The sequence below is a fragment of the Chaetodon trifascialis genome, chromosome 20 (genome assembly GCF_039877785.1).
Source record: "Chaetodon trifascialis isolate fChaTrf1 chromosome 20, fChaTrf1.hap1, whole genome shotgun sequence".
Classification (NCBI taxonomy): domain Eukaryota; kingdom Metazoa; phylum Chordata; class Actinopteri; order Chaetodontiformes; family Chaetodontidae; genus Chaetodon; species Chaetodon trifascialis.
Genome location: NC_092075.1, coordinates 11,362,176 through 11,385,473, shown reverse-complemented (window position 1 = coordinate 11,385,473; position 23,298 = coordinate 11,362,176). Strand labels below are relative to the sequence as shown.

At 42.3% G+C, this 23,298-nt stretch overlaps 3 protein-coding genes across 4 annotated transcripts; 1 reads left to right on the top strand and 2 right to left on the bottom strand.

Moving 5' to 3' along the window:
• The first annotated feature begins 1,173 nt into the window (after positions 1-1,173).
• slc20a1b (solute carrier family 20 member 1b) lies at positions 1,174-14,166 on the top strand. The gene is made up of 11 exons (XM_070988266.1): positions 1,174-1,473; positions 2,646-3,360; positions 3,799-3,939; positions 4,663-4,748; positions 5,073-5,169; positions 8,678-8,797; positions 9,899-10,180; positions 10,338-10,977; positions 11,891-12,076; positions 12,212-12,296; positions 12,515-14,166. Exons 2-11 carry the CDS (start codon positions 3,012-3,014, stop codon positions 12,668-12,670), a joined length of 2,142 nt encoding a protein of 713 aa, XP_070844367.1. The 5' UTR covers positions 1,174-1,473; positions 2,646-3,011; the 3' UTR covers positions 12,671-14,166.
• A 167-nt stretch (positions 14,167-14,333) lies between these two features.
• On the bottom strand, positions 14,334-17,552 carry LOC139348313 (neurofilament medium polypeptide). Of its 2 annotated transcripts, none has more exons than XM_070988267.1 (13): positions 17,395-17,552; positions 17,166-17,219; positions 17,029-17,055; positions 16,687-16,737; positions 16,540-16,575; positions 16,424-16,444; positions 16,305-16,340; positions 16,160-16,198; positions 15,990-16,016; positions 15,876-15,890; positions 15,602-15,640; positions 15,462-15,494; positions 14,334-14,453 (listed from the first exon to the last, which is right to left on the bottom strand). In XM_070988267.1, exons 1-13 carry the CDS (start codon positions 17,447-17,449, stop codon positions 14,440-14,442), a joined length of 447 nt encoding a protein of 148 aa, XP_070844368.1. In that variant the 5' UTR covers positions 17,450-17,552; the 3' UTR covers positions 14,334-14,439. The 2 variants fall into 2 exon arrangements, with proteins under 2 accessions (XP_070844368.1, XP_070844370.1); XM_070988269.1 differs by having other exon boundaries at positions 16,160-16,195.
• A 544-nt stretch (positions 17,553-18,096) lies between these two features.
• Positions 18,097-22,863, bottom strand: pcyox1 (prenylcysteine oxidase 1). The gene is made up of 7 exons (XM_070988218.1): positions 22,611-22,863; positions 22,261-22,398; positions 21,115-21,321; positions 20,830-21,004; positions 20,523-20,734; positions 20,254-20,406; positions 18,097-20,146 (listed from the first exon to the last, which is right to left on the bottom strand). The coding sequence occupies exons 2-7, from the start codon at positions 22,379-22,381 to the stop codon at positions 19,476-19,478; spliced, it is 1,539 nt and encodes a 512-aa protein (XP_070844319.1). The 5' UTR covers positions 22,382-22,398; positions 22,611-22,863; the 3' UTR covers positions 18,097-19,475.
• Between the last annotated feature and the right edge of the window lie 435 nt (positions 22,864-23,298).

The following is a 23,298-nucleotide window of genomic DNA, read 5'->3' as shown; positions in this document are numbered from 1 at the left end:
TAACAGTTAATCAGCCAAATATAATTTGCAGTGCTTATTGAGCACTTCTTCCATTCAGCACATCAAGTCTCTCTTGGGCACAATAAAACAACATTGACCAAAGTAAACGATCTTTGTTGGTGAATGTTATCATTTCCAGTCGGATGCACTTCAATGAAGACAAGTCCTCTGTGATGCAGTTAACATCACCACCTCTGGGTGTTTTGTTTCCCTGCTCTCTTTTGACGTGACATTGTTTGACATTGACATTTGACTTTGATTGACAATATGACACTGAATTACACTTGTTTGTTTCCATTGCTTGGAAAGCTAATTGTGATATGTGTCTAATATAGGTGCCTATTGCCTGCAAGGTTCTGCTTGAAGTGTCACATTACAATTTAGACAGTAGGGGAATAAAAGCACACTTTTACTAGAGAGATAGATAGATAAAATAATAATAATAATAATAATTTAAAAAAAGCAAAAATTAACCAAAGATTGAAAGTATTAACAGTAAAATGTTCTCAAAGTTTCAAAAGTATTGCTTGTTATGCAGAAAATGTCTCTTGTCAGTATTATATATTATCGTATTGTATTTTTGATTATTATTTGTGATGCATTCATTTTTGAGCAGCTTTCTAAGTTGAAACTGGTTGAGGTGGAGCAAAGCTTAACTTATTTTTGAGAAGCTCACCAAATATAATTATACACAATTTATTTCTTGAATGTGTTGAGGTAGAAGTACAAAGCAGCATAACATCAAAATAGTTATACTATTCTAATACTATACTTATACGTATAGTCCTTGAGTGAATGTCCTTGAATTCTACCACTGCATGCACACAATACACAGCTATGTAGGCTACACAAGTATAGATAATATACAGTAAGATATGCGATGTGATATGTGAGTGAAGTCACCTAATACTACAGAAATCGATACTAAGTGTAACAGTTATTCAGTAATGTATGTAGTTGTATTTTAGGCGCGGTGAATGTAAAGACAGTAAGAAGTAAAGACAAATAGATAAAGTAATAAAATAAAAAAGGCTTCGCTGAAACAGGATCTTCTGACGAACACTGCAACCATCCACTGAGCGCACGATGAGTTAAAAAAAAGAGGAAGAAAGTCTTGCTTACAGCTGGGCGGTGCTTCCTGAGGGACGCATCCAATAAAAATAGAACCCCCCTGTTCCGTTCACCGGCACGAGCTCTACACATGCGGCAGCTTAGCTCATTCAAACCGAGACGTTTCTGGATCTGAAAAGACGGACTTATGTTATATCGAATCGGATAGTCGTAAATAGCCTTTTTTTGGCCATAGTCACTTTATCTTTAACTCAAGGAAGTTTTTTTGAAGAGATATTTCATAATCTGTGTATTTTTCCATTATCCCGCGCGCGCTATCTTAACGTCTGTGCGCGCTCTAACGTTAATTAGCTTATTGGCTAGCAAGCGCCATTCTTCACGGACTGAAAACTGCAACGTGTGGTAAGTTTTGCAATCCAGAGTTTCTGTTGGAATGAAGAGATAATTGTGGTGTATTCACTGAACACTATAACTAAGAAAAACACCACCATTTAATGTTAACATATGTCAAATGCTAACGTTCGTCGGAGTAATAAACCATTGTACTACGTATGCAACAGTAATACGAGTGATGTTTGTTAGCTAGCTAGGATAAGTGAAGACGGAGACTTCACGTTATTGTATGTGAAATGTTTTGTTTGACCAAGGATAAATCGATGATTTGGTCGCTAAATTGGTGACTGAAATGCCGTAAATGCGAGGTTTGTGTAATTCCTGGCTCGAACCAAGGTTAAGGTGCCGTGAAAACTGTCTGTTACGATAGTACTAGTGTTGAGGTAACGTTAGCAGTATCCAACATATGTCACGCACATATTTAACGTTAAATTAAAATTGTGTCGAGACACACTACGGTGACTGCCCACCCGGTCAGCCAGGAACACCTTGTGTTCCCTTAATTCAGTCACATCCGGTTGCGTCCCCTTTTACGAAAAACAACGTCAAACGCAAATGAAATTGTAGATAATGGGCAAGGTAGCCTGTTAGAGCTATAATTACGGCAAATTAACGGCCAAATGTTAACAACAGGCCGATGGACCTGTTTTCTGTTCTATATTTGCGTGAAGCAGTGTTAACAGACGGGGCTTGTGTTCAGGGCTGTACTCAATGAATGGATGACGACACGTGCGCACTCAGGAAAGAATTATGTCTCCTCTAGATAAGGCACTCCCTATGCCGTAACGGCCATTATGGACAAGTATGCTAAACAAACACGACAGAAAACCTTTAAATAAGAGAAGTGTTAGAGTAAGATTATAAGACGCAGATGTAAAACAAGGTTAACCTTCGGTTTCCTCCTGCGACATTTACCGAAAATGGCTTCCCATCGGGTTGTGAGAATAGGCAGTAAAGATAGTAGTCATCTGGTTCTAGCGTTTATTACTGTTTTCCTACGTTTCTCATGTTGTTTTATCTCATTCAGTCTTTCAAGAAGCTGATTTCTCCTCGTGAAATCCTCCCTGACCTCTCTGTATTTCCTTAGCGTTGTCAGTTTCTTCTCTTTTTACTTTAACAGTAAGATAGAGTGAGGTGAAACTGTTATTTAAGCTGCCCTTTTCTGTCTTTGTCTTTTTCAGGATGTTCTCCTGCTCATCTGCAGTTACAGTTGCACAATGGCTGTCTATTCACTCTGCTCGATAGCTCTGCACCAAAGAAATGGCAACAGATCTAGTATAATTACAGGATAGCAATAAGCCCACGCCAAACCTCTGTTTACCTTTTATTGTTTTCTGGTCAGTTCCAGATAAACACATTACAAGTTTGCACTGCTAAATTTCAGAAATCCTGTTAAAGCAGGTGGGCCTAAAGAATATTTATTTATTTTACCATTTACCTCTTTATTTTACTAGCTGCTGCTTAGAAATAACATTATATAAATAGTTATTTTGAAAGGCATTCATTCCCTTTAAGATTGTGAAGCAATTCCTCTTTAGTCTACAATCATGGTTTCAACAACTGCAACTGCAATAATATTGACCAGCACAGTAGCGCTGGCAACCCATACAGCTCTGACAGAGTACATGTGGCTGCTGATTGTCGGCTTCATCATCGCCTTCATCTTAGCCTTTTCTGTGGGTGCCAATGATGTTGCCAACTCATTTGGCACAGCTGTAGGCTCTGGAGTGGTCACCTTGCGCCAGGCATGCATTCTAGCCACAGTGTTTGAGACTCTGGGATCTGTGCTCCTTGGAGCCAAAGTGAGCGAAACCATCCGCAAGGGTATCATCGATGTGAACATGTACAATGGCTCCGAGCATTTGTTGATGGCTGGATCCATCAGTTCCATGTTTGGTGAGTATCTGCAGCTTATCTCATGTGTAATTAGACCTGCGGTCATTGAACCCTGTGAAGAGAGCTTGGTGGCACGTAGGCTTAGCACGATTTTGTTCTTACAACCAGAAACTGTGGATGTCAAACCAGCACCTGGGAATAGGGCTGTACCTAACTGTGTAGACTACTGAATGATTTTCACATAGGTTTTGATTCATGATGATCATTTATTTGAACCATTGTCCAGATTACTTTAGCAAATGTTTTTTAAAAAATTGTAGCTTTTTCCAGTTTCTGCTGTTTTTGTCACAATGCAGGAGACCCTTAGACTGTGGGAAGCCCATTAATGTATCACTGTGTACTAACAAAAAAAAAAAAAAAGATTGTCTTACAAGTTGCATGGAAAAGCTGAGGTCAGTGTGTCTTGTCTAATGTAATCAATTTATTTATTCTCTTTAGGTTCTGCTGTGTGGCAGCTGGCCGCGTCTTTCCTTAAGCTCCCCATTTCTGGAACACACTGCATTGTTGGTGCTACTATCGGCTTCTCGCTGGTTGCCAGAGGCCATCAGGGAGTCAAGTGGCTTGAACTCCTCCGTATTGGTAAGTCAGACACTGAAGTCAGCTGACCTAGAAATGTTCTTGGTGTTTGGTTGAATTGCATCACGTACTATATTAATGTAATGGCAGGGTGTGACCGGTAATGCAGTGTTATCATAATACATTAGCCAGTGCTTTGATGATGCAATGATCCCGTGTCAGAAATTTATGAATGACCTTTTCAGGTTCAGGGCTAAATCCACAACACCAGATGGGGGAAGACAAGCACCAATATTAATTTCACAAGTTGTTTCTCACATTATCTGTATTAGATAGTGGGATTCAGGTCTATGCTCCTCTGCAGAAAGCCCAAACCTGACTTTTTGCCCTTTTCAATACAAACAACAAAACTGAATCACAAATAATAAAATCTTTACATCATTCAGATATGGGAAGTGGCTGATATTTTATATTGATGTCACAATAAGACCCCTTATTGATTGAATGGCTGAACAGTGTGTAAAAAGATCTACCTTGCCTTCTTATGAGACAGGTAGCCTTGTTGCCAAAGAATGTCCATTGCACTGGGGGAAATGGCCTGACCTGTCAGGATCATTTCCACAGGAATCCTATTTCCTAGAAGAAAAAAAACAGTGCATTTCTTAAAAGAAAATGATTAATTATGATTTCAAGCAAGAATAGGAGGATGCAGGCTTTGTTGCAACAGAGTTGTTAGATATTATGTTTCCACTAAATTTCTGTGCTCATATTTCTTTTAATTTGCAGTTGGTTCCTGGTTCCTGAGTCCCATTTTGTCCGGAATAATGTCAGGCATTGTTTTCTACTTTGTGCGCATGTTCATCTTACATAAGGTAAGCAGGCTGTTCTCAAATTGTAGAAAGTATGTGTATTTGTGAGGGTGACAAGAACCTTTTTGAATGATACATTTAGGTCACTTTCAGCGCTGTACTAGTCCACACTCCAAATGAAATTGAGGAAATGTTTGTTACATGGCGAGAATAAAGCTGCTCTTCCTCTGAAGCAGTTCCTCATTCGCATCATACAGCAATGTTCAAATTACCACTCTGCCCTTGTCATGTCATCATCTGTAACCTGATGTTGATGCAAAATGTGGCATTTCTTTTCTTACAGTGGAATTTGTTTGTCTGACGTGGTGTTCTCCTTTGTCCTTGTAGAAAGACCCTGTGCCTAATGGACTGAGAGCCCTGCCTGTCTTTTATGCCATGACTATGGGAATCAACCTGTTCTCCATCATGTTCACAGGAGCTCCGAGTGAGTATCATTGTTTGTGTCATTTTGCTCTGCATGCCTGCTCAAACCCACATCTTAAAATAAACTGCTCCCTCAGACAGCCGGATGCCCACATGTATTCCAGACTGACCCAGACTGTGTTTACCATTTTCACAGAAGCTGTGTTTATTTTAACATGTTTTTTTGGGGCTCTCTTGCTTGTGGTTCTATGTGGGTCATAGCTGGAATGAAGTTTTAGAGCGGAGCACAACAGGGAGATGGAAATAAGATTCACTTAACTCTTGACGTCACTGTCTGCCCTTCAGACATGAAGGAGGAAAAGAGAAGTAAAGAGGGTGTTTGAAATGGTCATAGTTGTCCCATGCCCATAGTTGTATTGCTGCTCAGAAGTTGTATAGAAATGCACTGAATACTTGTTGGCTTTTTCGTCTTCCCTTCATTAAATGAGCAACTTTTGCTCCTTTGTTCTCTTTTCTCTACAGGGCCTAACAGTTCAAGCTGGCCTGGGCCATTAAATGGCTGCTACAGGCCAGAGTTTGACCAGATATGGTGCGCTGATGTGTGCATGCACATCAGTAGCACACTCAGAGAGGAGATCACTTGCCGTTCCAACGTAGTCCACATCCCTGCTTAGTCAGGCATGTTCTGTACAGTTGTGTAAAGTCCCTCACACCTCAACTCACTGTACATGAGGACCTGTACTTGGGTACCTCACATAAAATTGCATATCAGACACCCTAACAAACTCCCTGCATCTTCTATGAAACTGGATGTAGACTTGGGTTTATATTCACATAGACATCATAGTATCCACATTTACTGTAGATTAGGGCAAATTGTCACCACATGCACACTCACAGGTCATTCTGAAAGTCTCGAGACTGCAGTGGAGCCTGTTTTAATATTGAAATAATCATCTATTCCTGCATGATCAATATCCTATAATAAGACCACGCATGACACCCCCCCCCCCCCCCAAACAATCCCATGTCTAATTCAGGCTCATTTTTAGATACAACACTGACACTCAGCTCATTATTGCTGATATATGCTTCTCATATGCAACAGTGCTATCTGCAGCCGACTGAGTACAGTATGTTTGGTTTCCTGTGATAGGACTTGGCGTTCCCCTGAGTTCCCTAGATCCTAGCGTAGTGGTGCGATTGGACACCAGGCATCCCACAGCACATTCCTATACTCAATATATACACCGGTGCCAGAGACCTCAAGGCAGCATGTGCATGCAATTTGGGCCAAAGAATTTGAGGGTCAGCTGTCAATCCTTTATAGATGAGGCTTGGTGTGGCTTGGATTCTTCACACCTTATAAATCACTCTGCTGTCACTCCACTTCAGCCCTATTCATTGTCAAATGAAAATCTGCCCAGAGACATATGACATAAATCATATCCTCCTTAAACTATTCCACAAATGTTTAAATGTTAAGTAGGCATCTCGGAGAACTCTTCCCTACATCTGCTGAATCTACCTTCACACAAGTCATGATATGCAGGTCCTTTTTTGCACACCAGCGTATGTTTCAAAGTGCTGAGTGTCATAGTGACAGTATGTTTTGACCCCCTCACACTAGCCTCCATTGATGAAACTTCAATGCATTTAGCTGGATACGAATTTTCTGCCTGGGTTACCTTCTGAAAAACACCCAGTGGCGTTGGTTGCTGTGGGGACACAAACAGTCAGCCACACAAAACCGATACACACATCTCAGAATGCATCACTTATTTTAACCTGAGCCGTACTCCTGAAACAAAATCTTTAGTATCATCAGAGGCTTCTGTTGTCATGGATAGATACTCATTGTAAGGAGTGAACACTGGGCTTTAATATCCTTTTAGTGCTGATGCTTTATGCAGCTGTACCTTGATCCCAATTCTCTTGGTAAGTGCTACACTGGGTCCTCAACAAAAGTGAGGGCAAATAACGAAAGGTTGTTCACCAAGTGAGTCATAAACTACTACTTTAACTGTTATTGTAAATGAGGTTGTGGCAAGATGGACATATATAGTAGTGGAAAAAAACAACAAACCATGTTATTGTGTAATGTAGGCCACGGGACAGAGGTTTCAGGGAGGGGTTTGGAACGTAGCCGTGGTTAAGTTCAATTTCCTGTGCAGTCCTATTCATCCCACTGCGTGGCTGTGCTGTAAACTCACCCTTTGTGTGGGAGTGTTTATCAGACCACTAGACACAGGCTAGTTTTTAAACCCTCTTATATTTTTCAAGAATTTACCGACAAACAAGTCACGGTGACAAAGTATTCACATGAATGCTGTCGGGCTCCCCTTGTCTTCTTTAGTCTTTGTGTTTTTTGTCCCGTTTTATTGTTGAATTCCGGCAGTGTTACTGTACACTAATGTCTGAATCACACCTGTCTCTGGATGTCTCACTACATGTGAGCTGACACACACCAGTGGAAGACCGCAGCCTCAGCTGTTACAGAACCGCCTTTCAGTTTTTCCTCCTGTGCCTCCTCAGTCCAGAAGGGAGTGAGCTTCCATTGCGTAACTAAATAAACATCAGTTAGGTGCTCTGCAGTCTCATGCTGCAGCGTGACTCAGTGGAGAGAGCGCACTGTGGACTCTGCCCTTAGATGAACACGGTGACCGAGACACTTATCACTTAGCCTTGGCCCTCAATTTCCTTTTGTTTATCTTAAACTTCCCAAGCTAGTGGAAGCGTTTGTTTTTTTATTTGTGCGCAACCAAGGTCACCTCACCTCACCTCACCGTGGTTGCTGGTGTTTTCAGCAACTCTTGTTTTTGTTTTCTCCTAACCATACTGCTGACTTGCATCCTCTCTGCATGACAAAGATGACTGCTTCCCCAGGGAAATTTAAATAGTTGCTTTCTGCCACCATGAGCTGCATTATATCTACCTCTGCTGCATTAGCTTTGCTGCAGTCTTGGCAAGAGGGTACCTTTATTACTACAGCAAACAGCTCCAGTGAATGACCCCCACTCCCCTTTCCCTTTTCTCCTTAAGTAGTGTCACCTTTTAAGGAACTCATTGTCTATGTGCTGTGTTAGCAGGGCATTTTGGGGTCACGGTGACACTTTTGCTCTTTGACCTTTTGGGTGTTGCATAACTGTTCACATCTAGGGGTACACATGCTTTCCATATTTGACAAGGATGTGGCAAAATGAGGCAACACAGTCATGCATATAAATTTAACAACTAGAGCCAAAAGATAATTTGCATGATCCGATGTCATTGTCAGATGCAATTAGGTACTGCTGTTTGTGTGTAGTTCATTTTAATTTATTGCTGCCATTCATGTTGCCAAAAGTTCCCCTTGATTTGACCTCATGTTGACTTGTAATTGCTATCTCGTCTTACATATTGTATAGTTTTATAAAACTACTCTGCTATACATGTGGTATTTCAGTCAACTTTCTGTGTTGTCCACTAAGGAAGGTAGCACCTGCTGCCTTGTTTTTTTAAAATTGCCTTTCTCTATTTGTCTTTGTGTGTGTGTCTGATTGTGTCCGTGGCACCTGGCGGTCCTTCAGTGCTAGGATTTGACAAGATCCCTTGGTGGGGCACCCTGCTAATCTCGTTGGGCTGCTCTTTGCTGACTGCCATTGTGGTCTGGTTTATTGTGTGCCCTCGCCTCAAGAAGAAGATTGAACGTAAGTCACATTCATGTTTTTGATTTTTTTTGATGACCTGATGACTCAGTTTGCAAATCCCTGTCACCAGTTTGTGCTGACCACTGAAATGATGGTTTCCTCACTTAAGCCATTGGACAAGTGAGGGATTTAGCACTGCATATGTAATGCCAACCTATTCAGAGTGAGGGCTCATATTAATCCAGTGAATGGAGCTCAGGGATCTTTTGTCATAATGGAGTCGCTCTAATGAAAATCATCCAAAAATATTGTCACCAGTTTTTGTTCTATAACCCTGGATTAAAGTAAAAATCCATCTGAATTTACACACCAATAGTGTATTTTTTGGGGGGGGGTTCAACATTTCGCAGAACTTCTAAACCAAAACTTGAAGCAATGCTGATAAACCTGTTTGTTGTCAGAGAGACAGATCTTGAAATACCTTTTGAGTGATATTGACTGCCTGCCAAGTCTCTTGTGGTAACAGAAATGGCAGGTTTGTCTGACCAAGCATGATGTGTCTAGATCAGCCACCATCCATTAGACAAGCAGCCTAATTGGGTCATAGTGATCCACTAATTGGTCTTTACCTCCTTGACTAAAATAAGCCTGGGTTGACTTAAGGTGTTGGCATTTGCAGTACATGTGTGGGGGGAAGGCTGAGGGTGATTGACTACTTCAGCTCCAGCTTTGACCAGTTTGGATGATGCAATCTGGCCAACTGTTCAGAATATTAGTAGGATTGTCAAATAGAAAATATTGGCACTATGTGTCTGATTCACTTTAAAGCCACAAACAAGTGTCATGTGAGCTACAGGCTGTGTTGAGTCTTATCATCTGTCATAAGTCGTGCTGCTAGAGGTTGTGTAAATAAATTCCTTGTAAGGTCATAATCCATTTATCTGATCATGTGAACGCAGTGGCTCACTTTTGAACACAGATAAGGTTGCCTTTATAGGACAATGAGTTTTTTTTTTTTTTTTAGTCTGGTTATGCAACTCTTCTGACTCCCTACAGCTTAGGTTGGAAGAAAACACGTGCTGTGCCTGTATTTCTCTCCTGTACTGTTATATGTTTAGACAAGATCCCAGCAATATCTCACGCCGCCTCCTCCCCTTCTAGGAGACATTAAGTCTTCCAGCCCTTCTGAGAGCCCCCTGATGGACAAGAGGGAGCTGAGAGAGGCCCACTGTCCAATCCTGAAACAGACAGCCAAGGAGACGTCTACGCCTACCACCCCAGCTGTCAGTCAGAACCCCCCTGCTCAGCCCCAGGCTGCACCTGAAGAACGCAGGGTGGCGTTTGACATTGGAGATTCTGACGATGTTGACAGTAATAAGGACCGCAAGGTGGCATTTGACATTGGAGATTCTGATGACACAGACTACAGCATGTCAAATGGTGGTAAGTATGCTTAGAAACAACATTGTTAGTAATATATGTGTGATGATGCAGCTTATTGGTATACAGTGGTAACTCTTCTACATATGTAATCATGAAACAACACACATGAAGTTGATAGAACTTAAGACTTACAAGTTGTTCTTACCCTTCTCTGCAGCTCCCAAACAGGTTCAGTCAAATAGTCAGGTCCAGATAAACAACCAGCAAGTCCAGCACAGCAATGGCTCCACAAATGCTTCCAGTCAGGTCCAATTCAACAATCAGGTTCAGTTCAACAACAGGCCAGCTCAGATACCAAGTAACGGTTACAGCCAGTACCACACAGTCCACAAGGACTCTGGCCTCTACAAGGATCTTCTGCACAAGCTCCACCTGGCCAAGGTTGGTGACTGCATGGGTGAAGGTGGTGACCGACCTATCCGGCGCAACAACAGCTACACCTCCTACACCATGGCCATCATTGGCATGCACGGAGACTTCAAGCATAAAGAAGGGGACTTCCGTGCCAGTGAAGATGGTGACAAGGGGCCAGGGTCAGGTGGTCAGGACAGGAAGCGTGTGCGTATGGACAGTTACACTAGCTACTGCAATGCTGTGGCAGAGCACACAACTCCTGAAAGTCTTGGAGAGGGTGACGTGACACTTGAAATGGGGAAGGAGGATGCAGGTAGCAGCCAAAGCTCCCTGGATGAAGATGGGCTTGAGGCAGACAAGCCAGAAGTCTCAACTCTATTTCAGTTCCTCCAAATTCTTACCGCCTGTTTCGGATCCTTTGCTCATGGAGGAAACGACGTTAGGTATGAAGATTCTTTCACAAAGGTCATGTCTTTGTCAGTCATGAGGCTGATACAGTAGATAACACTCTTGTTTCTCTGCAATGCTCAGGGTTACAAACACCTAACCAACCAACAAAGGCAATGAGCATTAGCCAATCAGAGGCACAGTAGGGTGGGTCGTTACTTACTTCAGTGGACGTAGTGAACCACTTCAAGTAAAACATAACATTTTATTCAAGCAGACAAGAACTATGCTTGTTAGTGTAAGTGCAATAAAATCTTCATGAGTAAAAAGCCAGTCTGAGAATTTTATCAAAGCAGATAAAGTATAGAAGGCGATATGTTAATCTACTCAGCAGTCTCTGCAGTCTCCCATTCACCGCTGGAATGTCTTACCGCATACCACGGCACGCTGGTTAGTCAAACAGCTAATTGTTATGAACCAGCTAAAATGAAAACTGTCTCTATGTAGTCTTAACTGTTGGGCTTAGCCTCCCACGCATCTTAAATTTTTTGTAAACTTTGCTACTGGCTGAGATGGCAGCCCTCCTCCCTCTGTGCAGGCAGTGAATCACATCTACAGCAGAGGGATGACAGAGGATAGGAGGAGGGACTGACACTGATGTCTGTGTTCTTCATTCTCTCTAAACTTATTATTTGATGTCAGGAGTATTTATTTCACTTACATTTTAGATTAGTTATCAGAGAGATATTATGGGGTTTATATAGTGACTTTGCTGTTGTAAACATAAATGCATTTCTAAAATTGTAATAGATGCAAACAAGTTTTTCTTATTAACACTGCTTCAGGGAAGCGGCCTGCATGCTACACATTGATCATTTTCTTCTTTTTTTTTTTTTTTTGGTGAACTATCCGATCAAAGTTCAGCTTTCTTCGGTCACTGTTGAAATAACCTCACTCTTTCCTATGCAGTAATGCCATTGGACCTTTGGTAGCGCTGTGGCTGGTTTACACAACCAGCAGTGTGACTTCAAATGAACCCACACCCATTTGGCTGCTGCTGTACGGTGGCGTCGGCATCTGTGCTGGACTCTGGGTGTGGGGTCGCCGAGTGATCCAGACTATGGGCAAGGACCTTACCCCCATTACCCCCTCAAGGTATGGACTCCAGACAGTGCAAAACCTGTTTCTCCTTTGCCATAAAACCACATCCTCCTCAGACATTACCAGTCTTTGGATTTAGCAAGCGTGCTCAGACACATCCACCCTAGTGTTGTTTTTATTCCCCTGCAGTGGTTTCAGCATTGAACTGGCCTCAGCCCTGACTGTCGTGGTAGCCTCTAACATTGGCCTGCCTGTCTCCACCACCCACTGCAAGGTAAGCTGGTCAAACACTGTGGTCTGGGAAGTAGACTGAGACACGGGGGAAGAGACTATTTAGTGTGAGGGAGGCTACAGCAAACAGAAATGCAGTCTGTATAAGTTCAAATGTGAATCTACTTCATAGTGTAACATTTTAGGTTTGCACACAGATTGTTCAAAGTCATGAATTGAAGTAAGATGATGAGATTTATCTGACAACTGCTGTGTTTCCAGGTGGGCTCTGTGGTTGCAGTGGGATGGCTGCGCTCGAGGAAGGCCGTAGACTGGCGTCTGTTCAGAAACATCTTCATGGCATGGTTTGGGACTGTGCCCATCTCTGGCCTGATCAGTGCTGCCATCATGGCTATCTTCATCCATGGCATCCTCTGAGCATACGGCTGCACCCTGAGCAGGGGAGGAGAAAGAAAAATCGCTCCAGTGCGCACTAGGAGAAAAGGAGTAAAGTTGGAAGGCCAAAATATATCGCTTACCTCAAGCCAACAACTTTGGAAGAAAAAGGAAAAAAAAAAAAAGAAATGTTTGAAAGGACTTGAGATATGGGCCTGTGGTTCTTGGCTGCATCATTTTCAACGTAGAATTTGCTGTCTGTTCCAGTTGGGCCACATTACTTCCAGTGGGAAGCTTGCATTTCTTTATTCTGACTTGCTTTTTTCATATCTCATCATTCTGTAAAGAGTTAATCTAAAAGCATCAGCTGTTTTTCTTTTTCTACTACTCATTCATTTTTTTTTTTTTTTTACTTTGCAATTATGTATATACAACCATGCTGTGTTTTAATTTTGTTTTACACAATAGAAAGAAATGAACAATTAAAATGCAGTATTAGCCGTTTACAGATGTAACAGTCATAACACATGCTGAAAATTACATAGATGCGAAAGGAGTATTTTTAGGTGAAAGACAAGGTTATCAGTGTGTATGTGTGCATTTTCCCCTAATTCCAAATACTTGTTACTGATGAACTCATATTTTGCATCTGGCTTCCTAGTATCCCCTAAAACCGGGACATTTGTTTTCCATTTCTCTTGTTCCAGAACAAAATTGACAGTAAATTCAGAGATGTTGGTGACAGTGTTTTCTACCATACTTAAAAATGATTGCACTCACAGCACTAGCAGTTTTGTCTTTAAGACGCACTACCTTAACAATTTACTATGGTAGAAGCACTAATTGTACACACTGGATGACCACCTGTAGAATGATATGTGACATACTGTATCATTAGCATTAAGACGTCAGCACACTTCTGGCAGGAAATGACAACGCCCACATTTTTTTTCCAATTGATGGATTATCTGCAATCCAGTTAAATAAATGCCTGGAAATAAGTCAGTTACTTGAATTTGAAAAAGATCAGCAGAATGTCAACTAAAGCAAACATGCTCTCAAACAAGACCTTAAGTCTCCTGTTAATACTTGATTGCATCCTGGAGGCTGAGTGCTTTAGGACTGCTTCGACCTTGTTTTTCTAGTTCAACTTGCATCGGCTGCATCCCAGTATGGTTTTTCTGTGGAATTTGCAATCACCCATTCAGGTTGCTCTCGCTTTTCTCTTTCTCCTTCGGCCCACAAGATGCTGAATATGGTTATAGCTGAGGAGGAATGGGGTGGTTTGATGTTGAGCTGATGTGGTCTCTCGTTTGAATGAGGGCCAACATATGTTGCATGCCACCAGTGTGTAGACACCTGGCTGCAGTACTAAATGCATTTCAGACCTATAGATGCTGTAGTTGCCTTAATTGTTTTATTTTCCCTTAGGTACCAAAGAAAAGAGTTGGTTTTTTTTGTTCTTTTTTTTAAATTGCACATCAACATACTCTACTCCACTCTTATGGATTAAAAATACAAATAAAAATGGGAAAATACTGGTGTTGAATTTGTTTTTGTTTCTTCTCCTGAATATAATACACACATATCAGAAAGTAACAATAAATGGCAGTTCTGGTGAGATTATGCAGTATTAGCAGCTCTGAAATACTGCTCAACAGAAGTATTTTGTCGTAGCACATAACATGGAACAAAAGGAGACAGGTTGTGCAGAGAGGTGGAATGGTTCCCTTTTTATTGACAGTAAGCTCGGTGCAGCTCAGGCGCCGGGTGATGAATGTGCGTTGGGATCCGCGTGCTTCTACGCTTTCTCACTCCATTACATCTGTGACGCAGGGACAGACAGAGAGGATTCCTTTACGCTAGCTTTACACTGCTAACACACCACAATTCAGTAGTTTTCCAGCACTCTCAAAGCGCATATATGAATAACAGCCCTCCTAGGTTTTTCTGACATGACTCACTCCTGTGTAGGTACTGGTGAATGATGGTGAGTGAATGATGACTGTGTGTGCTTTTACTGCTGTAGAGCACAAAGCGAGGCCTGCTCTATCCCAGAGGATTACGAGCTACCACTTCAGGCTGATTTTCTCTTCTCACACCAGCCCGTGAAGGCTTTCCCTCTGGAGACTTTTCTAAGCCTATCATAAAGATGACCTCATCTATACCCTTGGATCAATTTTTAAACTGTTCTTGGGGCAGCTTTTAGGGCAGGGACAGTGCATCCTTGGTCCTAAAATAGCCAGAAGCAGATGATACAGTATAAATCAAGCACAATAAGCACCTGGGGACAGATGTCTCGGAGTGTCCTGGATTCTTGTCCTAGATTTACTCACATACAAGGAGGACTGTGTTCAAATAAACAATCCCAGCATCTTATTTTTGAGGTCAAGCAGTAAACGGATTTTGTCATATCTGTGGTGACTTGAATAACTCTCCAGAACATGTGTTTTGAACGTCTGGACGCATTAAACTGGGGCAAAAAAACAGCTCCACACTTTTTACAAGCTGCCGAGTGGTGAATTTGTAATTGCTCCTGAGGCATTTTATTGCTTACTTTATTCTCAACCCAACCTATAAAGGTTTAAATCTAGCTGAGACTGGCTCTGACTGGCTGTGTTTTCACTGTCATTGCATAACCTACAATTTAACTCTCACTGTGTTGCTCAAAACAGTTCACCACATCTTGCCTCAGCAGGTACTGTGAGTCTGGCTCAACAAAGAAAAACAAAACTCTGAGTTCAGATCATTAGCAAACAGGATAGGGGCAATAAACAGACCGGTATACACTCAGATGTGGATCTGCGTGTGTGTAGCATTTAGACATGTTCACCTTGCTCCTTGGTTGAATCCTGGCTGACTTCATCTGCGGAGGAGAAATGAGAAAATAAGGATTTGCAGCAAGTAGTTCAAGAATGAGTAATAAGTCATGAGTACAGTTTGAGTTCTCAGTGGCCTTTTTCTTTCTCTTACCCACACTGCTCACAGTCTCTGCCTTTGCCTCATGGTGCTCTGGGAAGACATTACAATGACTTTGAGTTTAAACAAAGTTAGCTACAGGCAGTAAAAAGACTCTTATTTGTATAAATGTTTGAAATTCATGAATAAGGATAATAAGAATAAGAATAATAAGGATAACTTGTTCCAAAAGCAAAACAGCACACAGTATTATTCAAAGCTCATAATGTAGTGTTTGTTTTACCATTAACTGTTATTTTGTAGTGCTTAAAAGATTTGCAGCACTTACCCCGCCTCTGTCTCCCTGTCAGAAACAATAAAGACAAAAACTGGCATTGATGGAGTGACAGAAGTTGAAGTTACAGCTTTAATGTGCTGAAAAGACTTCACGCCACAAACTCACCGTCTGCTTCCTCAGAGGACTCTGATTCTGGGGAGAACAGAGGAGCAAAATCAGCCACAGAATTGTGACATTTTACTGTAAAATGTTGGTGCACTTTGGCACTTTTTCCTCTGAACTGTCCTTTGTTGCCATCTACAGGCTGATATTTGAACGGTAAAACATGGTGTTACCTTCATGAGCTGCAGCGTCAGGGTTCCCTCCTCCCTCTGCTGGATGAGGATTCACAGTTACGTAATGCTTTCAGGAAATTAAAGATCATAGGTCTTTAACAGCCAGAAGGATGTTTTTTTTTGTGTTTTTTTTTTGTTTACACACCTGTGCTGTCACTCTCAGTTTCAACACGCTCCTCCACTGTTGGAAACATTTCAACAGGTGATTCTGGCATTGAACACACCATCAATATACATACCATCATGTGATTAAGCTGAACTTACCAGATCCATCTTGAACAGCCTCTGTATGTCAAACATTTGGAAGATTGCATTACCAGCTGCACCTGAATCAGCCGTTATGAGTGTTAAATGTCAAAAGGTGATATCGGTCCACTTACCGAGGTAGCGTCCATCCTCGTTCTGTTCCTCTGTAACTTGATAGGACAGATTGAAAAAAAAAAGATTAAAACTTGTTTCAGATACTTAACAGTGGATGAAAGGTATATTTAATTACGGCCATTGCTCTGAACTTTGGTGAAACTTACCATTCATCTGAGCGGCCTCAGCTTTTTGAGCGGCCTCAAACTCCATCTGATCTGAGGAGGCAGAGGGAGAAAATGATGCAAAGCAAGAGCCCAAAACTGGCAATTTGTGTAACAATGATTGTGAAGCAAAGCAGCGTTACGGAGAAAAAGATGAATGAATTGAGAAATCGAGAATTTAAATGACTTAAACAAGTGTCAGGTAGGTCAGACTCTCAATCTCACAGCGGCGTGAATGAACACACAGACTGAATTCAAGTGAATGACAACACAGACACAAAATAAAACATAAAAACATCTCAAACTTCACTTTCAAAGCCAGCTGGTTTGCATTCAGACTGATACCTATTTTCTGCAGTTCAGTGAGCCCATCTGCATGAAAATACAAGACGTTTGGATTGAATCATATCTGTTTTCAGGCATGCAAGTGTCACCTTCACATTACTATTATTGATATTCGTTATTGATAATCATTTCCTCACCGTGCTGAGCAGCTACTTCCTCTTTCTCTGCAGACTCCAGAGAGGCTGAGAGAGCTAGAAGTCATCACAGGTGCCAATAAATACAAAACTGAACATCAAATCTTACTTATAAGCATGAATAGAGACACATTATCAAGGAAATAATATAAGAAAATGAACAAAATACAGCAACTCTGCGCCCAGATTTTGACCTCCCATTGAAAATCATAAAACTTTTTATTCCTCTTACCAGAGTGAAACGCTGCCACAGCGAGGAAAACAAATAGTGGTACTAGAAATCTCATCTTGGCTGCTGGTCTGCTTGAGGATGGAAGATTTTGAGTGTCCCTCCAAACTGTGTTGTGTTGTTGACAGTTTACAGCCTCTTATATCTTCAGTCACATCACATGTTTCGCATGGACAGGCGGCTCTGGTACCATTGTCCCTCCCTACCTGAGAGGACAGCTGGGTGGCACATCAGCACACAGACGTGTCCTTATTCAGGCCGTCAATGCCACCCATTGTTGGCTCTTCAGTCACACGGGCCTTTATTTGGGATGTTTCTGTGTCTGTCTGATTAAAAAAAAAATGGGGGTCCTTGCAGTCTGAGCTGTAAACAATGTTCATTTCCTTTTAGGAATGGAAATGGTGACTTCACCGCATATCACAATGTGACTCAGAAAGACAATTCCTCAATTAAGCATGCAGATCAAAGAGAGGATGCAAACAGTCTCCTCAGCTGTGAAAGGGACTCGAGGACATTTTGCTCTTCTCACCCTCAAAAAAAGAGAAAAATCTGAATTTTAGATGGGAGTAAAAAAAATATCACAATCATACACTTCATCTGTGAAGCAAGTGTGCAGATTCTTTCATACATGCACGCGGTCTGCCTCGAGAGGTGATTCAAACATAATCTAATCAGGAGTAAAATGGTAAATAAGAGCACAGAGCAGACAAGGCCTTGTCACTTTATTGTGATCGTAAACATACAGTGTGATCAGAGGTTTCAGTGCTGTTTAAAATCTAAATTTGTAAAAGTCTCATTTTCTTTGTGCGGAAGAAGCTGGTCTAAATACTCCACATGGTTGTTGTTTTCTTGGCACTTGCAAAGGGACTTAAGTATAAAACTGAAATTACATCACACTAGTATTATTATAATTTTTGCTACAGTATCTCTTGACATATTCTCACGACCAGAAAACTTCTTTCAAAAATCTAGAAAAATACACCTCTAACAGTGCTCAAGAAACAATTAGCAAACTACAATTTTCCTCCCGAAGTGGCTGAAGAACATGAAAGCGACAGGACATCTGATAAATCACAGGGACAGAACTTTTAAAACTGATCAACCTCCGTTTGTTAAAACAAAACACTTTCAGTTCGGTCCCGGTGGCGTGACTCTGACGGCGCAGGAAGACCTGAAGAGAGCAGCTGAGAGATCATTGGAAGACACATAAATCAATCAATAAAAAGGACATCTACAAATAAGCAAACACTTTGCAGGCGTACAGCTCGAGGGTCATGACGGCTGGTTTGTGTGACACCGGCAAGCTGACTTCCTGGATGTTAGTTGTACCGTGTTCCAAACAGCAGGAAAGCACGTTAAAAAAAAAAAAAAAACCACATATGTTCAAGACCCTCCTGCAGACAGAGGAACACTTGAGTGTGTGTCTACCCTGCAGTGCAGCATGTTTCACAGTGAGTACTAAATTCAGCACAGTACAATGTTGATCCACCTTTCAGTGTGATTTGTGCTTCTGTTGCTGGTGAATGACGAACTGGGGCTACTGTTAGGATGATTAAAGGTTGATGCCTCATTATTGCTAATAACGATATTATACTCACCAAGGTGACCGCTGAGATCTGGGAAAGCAGAGACATGGTGAAAGAAGCAAGAGTGCTCGACATGTATGAGCGCCTGGCCTCTTATTTTAAAGAGAAAACAAAGATAAACACGAACAACTTCTTGGTTCAACTCTAAGATGTCATATTTGTAGTAGCTGTGTGTGCACAAACAGGTTTTCCAGTGCAGTGAGGGATTATTTACCGCCCAGTTAAAGTGGTCTGGATGATCTAGTTAAACCACTGACTTGGTTAAACCTGTCTGATTGTTCAGCTGCTGACTTTGTCACCGTGTTCCCAGACCTCAGCACTGACCTTTTTGAGTAAAAGAGAAAATGGCCAAACTTTTGTGTTTAAAAGTGGTTAGAGCACCCCGGATACCTGACGGAGAGTTGGGACTTGCCCCAACAGGAGTGTTATTGCAGTGCAGCAGGAAGTGTGTGTTTATACTGTACTTGATAGTACTTTATTGCTTCTAGTTCTCGCTCCTCAGAGTTCTCCTCGTAGTCGGGTGTGCAGGTCCTCCTGGTCGATCTTGCTGACCTGTTGGTGCCAGCGGTGGTGTGCCAGCAGGGCCACGTTCCGGGCAGAGATAGCACTCATCTCCATGGCGCTGGCCGCCCACTCCACGGCGCTGAGGTAGTACATCCGGTTATGCAGGATGAAAGGAGGGGTCTGGCGCTGTGGCGGGCGGTAAGAGGGATAAGCCAGCCACTTGGTCTCAGACACAGAATCCCAGGAGAGGAAGATGTCCTGCAGCTGCTTCTGGGACAGCGACTCTGGGGAGAACACCTTCCAGACTTTGGCCTGGCTGGCGGGGGGTCGCTTGTAACCCTGAGGGATGTGGACAGGGTCGACAGAGCTCAGGCTGTTGATGGCACAGCCCTTTGAGCCTGTGGTGAGGACGTCGGACACGGTGAAGTCCGAGGCCGGCTCTGTGGTCCCGAGGTAGGAGGTGTTCACCAGGCCATGGACCAGGGTGGAGACAATCTGGTGGTAGCGCCCCGGATAGTGAGACGGGATCGGAGGTGAGAAACCTGAGAAGGTGATGTCAGACTTTCCCTGGTGAAGCGGTGTTGCTATCACCACTATGTCATACAGAGAGTGTGCTGAGCCTGATTCTTCCACATAATTCACCTCATAGAAGGTGGCTGTGGGGCCTGCAGATGGGAGACAGACGGAGGTTTGGCATTAGAAGGTGTTAACATACATGTGACAAATCCATGAGTGAGAGAAAATGACTAAATTGAAGGAATGTGAGAGGCACCTCTCTTGGATGGTCGGAGTTTGACTGAAATGGAGGTCACTCTGGCAGGGATGAGCTCACTATTGCTGTGGTACAACAGTCCCGAGCACACTCTCTTATTGCCTCCATCCACTGCCCACAGGCCTGAATCTGCCCCGGCTAATGACACGGCCCCTAGAAGACAACACATACAGGAACTTGCTTCTATTTTAAGCTTTTTCAACAAAAAGAACCACATTATAATTACATATGTGATGAAGCAGTCCAAATTCTTACATTGTAAAACATACCCACAAAGCCATTGATGCGGACACTTTGGCCATAGTTGACACGAGTGATGGGTGTAACAATATCGTTGAGGAAGATCTGCGAAAATCCATCACCCATCATCGTTTCCTCCAAGGTCTGATTCATCAGGGTAAGAAAACTGTCGCCGCCCATGGCGTGCAGGAGCCTCTCCGCACTGGAAAATGAGTAACCATACTGCTGATACTGATAGATCCTGTGAAAAAAAAAAAAGGATTTACACAACGGGTAAGACACCCAACTGAAGACATTAGACTTTGGAGCCATGACAGCTGCTTTTCTCCTCCTCACCTCATAAATTTGTCCAAAATACTTTCCACCCACATCTGCATTCGGAGGAAGTTGAACCCGTAACGCCAGAGCAAGCGAAAGAAATTCACTAAAAACCAGTCGCTCTCTTCAAAGGTGAGCTCCTTTCCATCAAAGATGGCCATTTTAGAGGGGACGGCGTGCCTGGGAGGAATACCTGAAACAAACAGGGAACATAGCTGGCTTCACTGGAGTGCATGCAATCTGTGGTTTCAACTATTCATGCATTGTTCTGAGCCTGTTTAACTCAAGAAATGTTGATTTTACCTAATTTTTCAATGAAGTGCTTCATGTGTAGGTTCAGCGGATGGATGACTGAGCCCCCCGTCTCATACTCATGATCTCCAATCTTCACCGTCGCTAGTCGCCCGCCAACAGTGCCGGGTTCAAACACATCGATCTTCACCGCGCCTCCAAACTCCTGCCTCAGGTAAAACGCCGCAGCTGCTCCGCCGATGCCCGCTCCGACCACAGCTTTAAAAAAGAAGAGACAACAGAGTAAACCAACTTTGCATCAGGCTCAGCTGGAATTGTTCACCTGGTTGATAACACTGGTTATACTGTCGATCCATGTGCACCTTTACAGAATAAACTTCTTTCCTCAATTTTATGTTATTTGACACTTGAAACAACTTTTGTCAAATCTTCCTCGCTGTATTCTCTGGCTACCAATAATAAGTACTTTCATTCTAGAGTAAGAGATTATCATTTTTTGATTAGATGATCACTGTTATTTTAATCTATACTTTCTTTATGTTGCCCATAAAATGTCCATCGTATTTTTCCAGAACTCAAGATGATGTCTTCAAATCACTTTTGTAGTCTCAAGGACAGTCCAAAAAAACCTGTCATCAGCCCTGTTTCTCATGATTGATTAGTCCCCTGATCAATTCTGTTTCAGGAGGCCTCATAGTTTTGGTTCATAGCAAGATCATCGTGACCTACATGCTTCTGAGTTACTGATACAGCTAAATCAAAGAATATATCATCATAGTGTCTAAGATCTTATGGATAATACCAAGAAAATCATCCCATCTGATTATCGATTTTCATATTGACTAACTGATTTGAATGACTATGCCGAGCCTCCCTGTGGGAGGCACTGCAGGATGAATGCAAATGCCACCTCCTCGTTTAACTCACATCGAATGTGCCACAAAACACGATGCAAAGTATAATTTCTGAGTTTTGTGTATTTACAGTATGCTGTTGTTGTCATCTGGCTGAGTTCACAGTGAGGTCTCCCCAAAGAAATATAACATGAACTGAAGCATCCTGGGGAAGAAAAGCTTGTCTACCCTCCACTGAAGCAGACTTTAGAAGCATCATTGTGACCTGAAGAGGGGGTTTTAGAGAGGAGGACTGATGTGCTCATGTCTTGTTTTCATTCACCCTGACCTGGGACTGGCTTACCAATCTTTTGGGGTTGCTCCTGCAACTCTGGGGCTGAGGCCAGACTTCTTCTGCCGGTGTTCCAGAGGCCCAGGAGCAGCAGAGCCCTCAGTGACAGGGTTCGTGGATTCATTGTGGGCATTTGTCACTACGGAGCATCTGAATAGGAAGAATAAACAAGCCAATTACTTCAAGCCATCAGTCGCTATCAGTCTTGGTCAAAGGTTACACCCACGGGGTTTTACACTCACGCAGAGAATAACGAAGGAAATGGTAACATATCGTATTACACAGCCGAGGCAACCGCTACCATGTCTTAAAACTTTATAAAGAGAAAGCGCTCAGTGGTACAGTGAACGGTGTGGACTCACTATTTCAAGTCAGTACAGGAGCGCTGCAGCTTGGTCCACAAGTAGCCTTCACAGTGTTAACTTCGGCGTTGCACTTCAAGATAACTTGAAAGTTCAGTAAAATTCCCTCCTGTCTACTTCAACATTAAACTGAACAGTTAACAAAAGCTACAATGAGACAAGAAGTGACAATTACTAACGAACTATTAAACTTGTTTGACGATTGACTCACGCTGGAGCACCGTGAACGTCTCCAAATATTGAAACACACTTCCTGGTACGCTTAAGGTCGAGTTTCAAACTAAAAGCTTCGCTATGTCTATACACATTTTCTCATGAAAAGTAACAATTATATGCTTCTGTGTAAACCTGCCTACCTTATACATTATAATTCACACTACCTATACCCAATTATGCTAAGACTACTATATAATTCAATGTGAGTACCATGGCTAAAAATGGCAGGAAGATGTAAGGTGGAATGTCGGGATCTTAAGGTCTTTTATTTTGAAGGGTCAATTGATTTGTGCATTGGGAAAGGGTCTATCTAGTCTCGCTTACTCCACTCTCTTTTCCGGTTCCAATGTGTATCATAAGGCAGATGTGTCCGCAGACAAGCATGCTCGGTGGTTAATTAGCGGAAAATGGGGCTCTTGGAACTTTGAATGAGCTGAGCGGAAGTTGTCATCTCTCGTCTGTAATCTCTCAC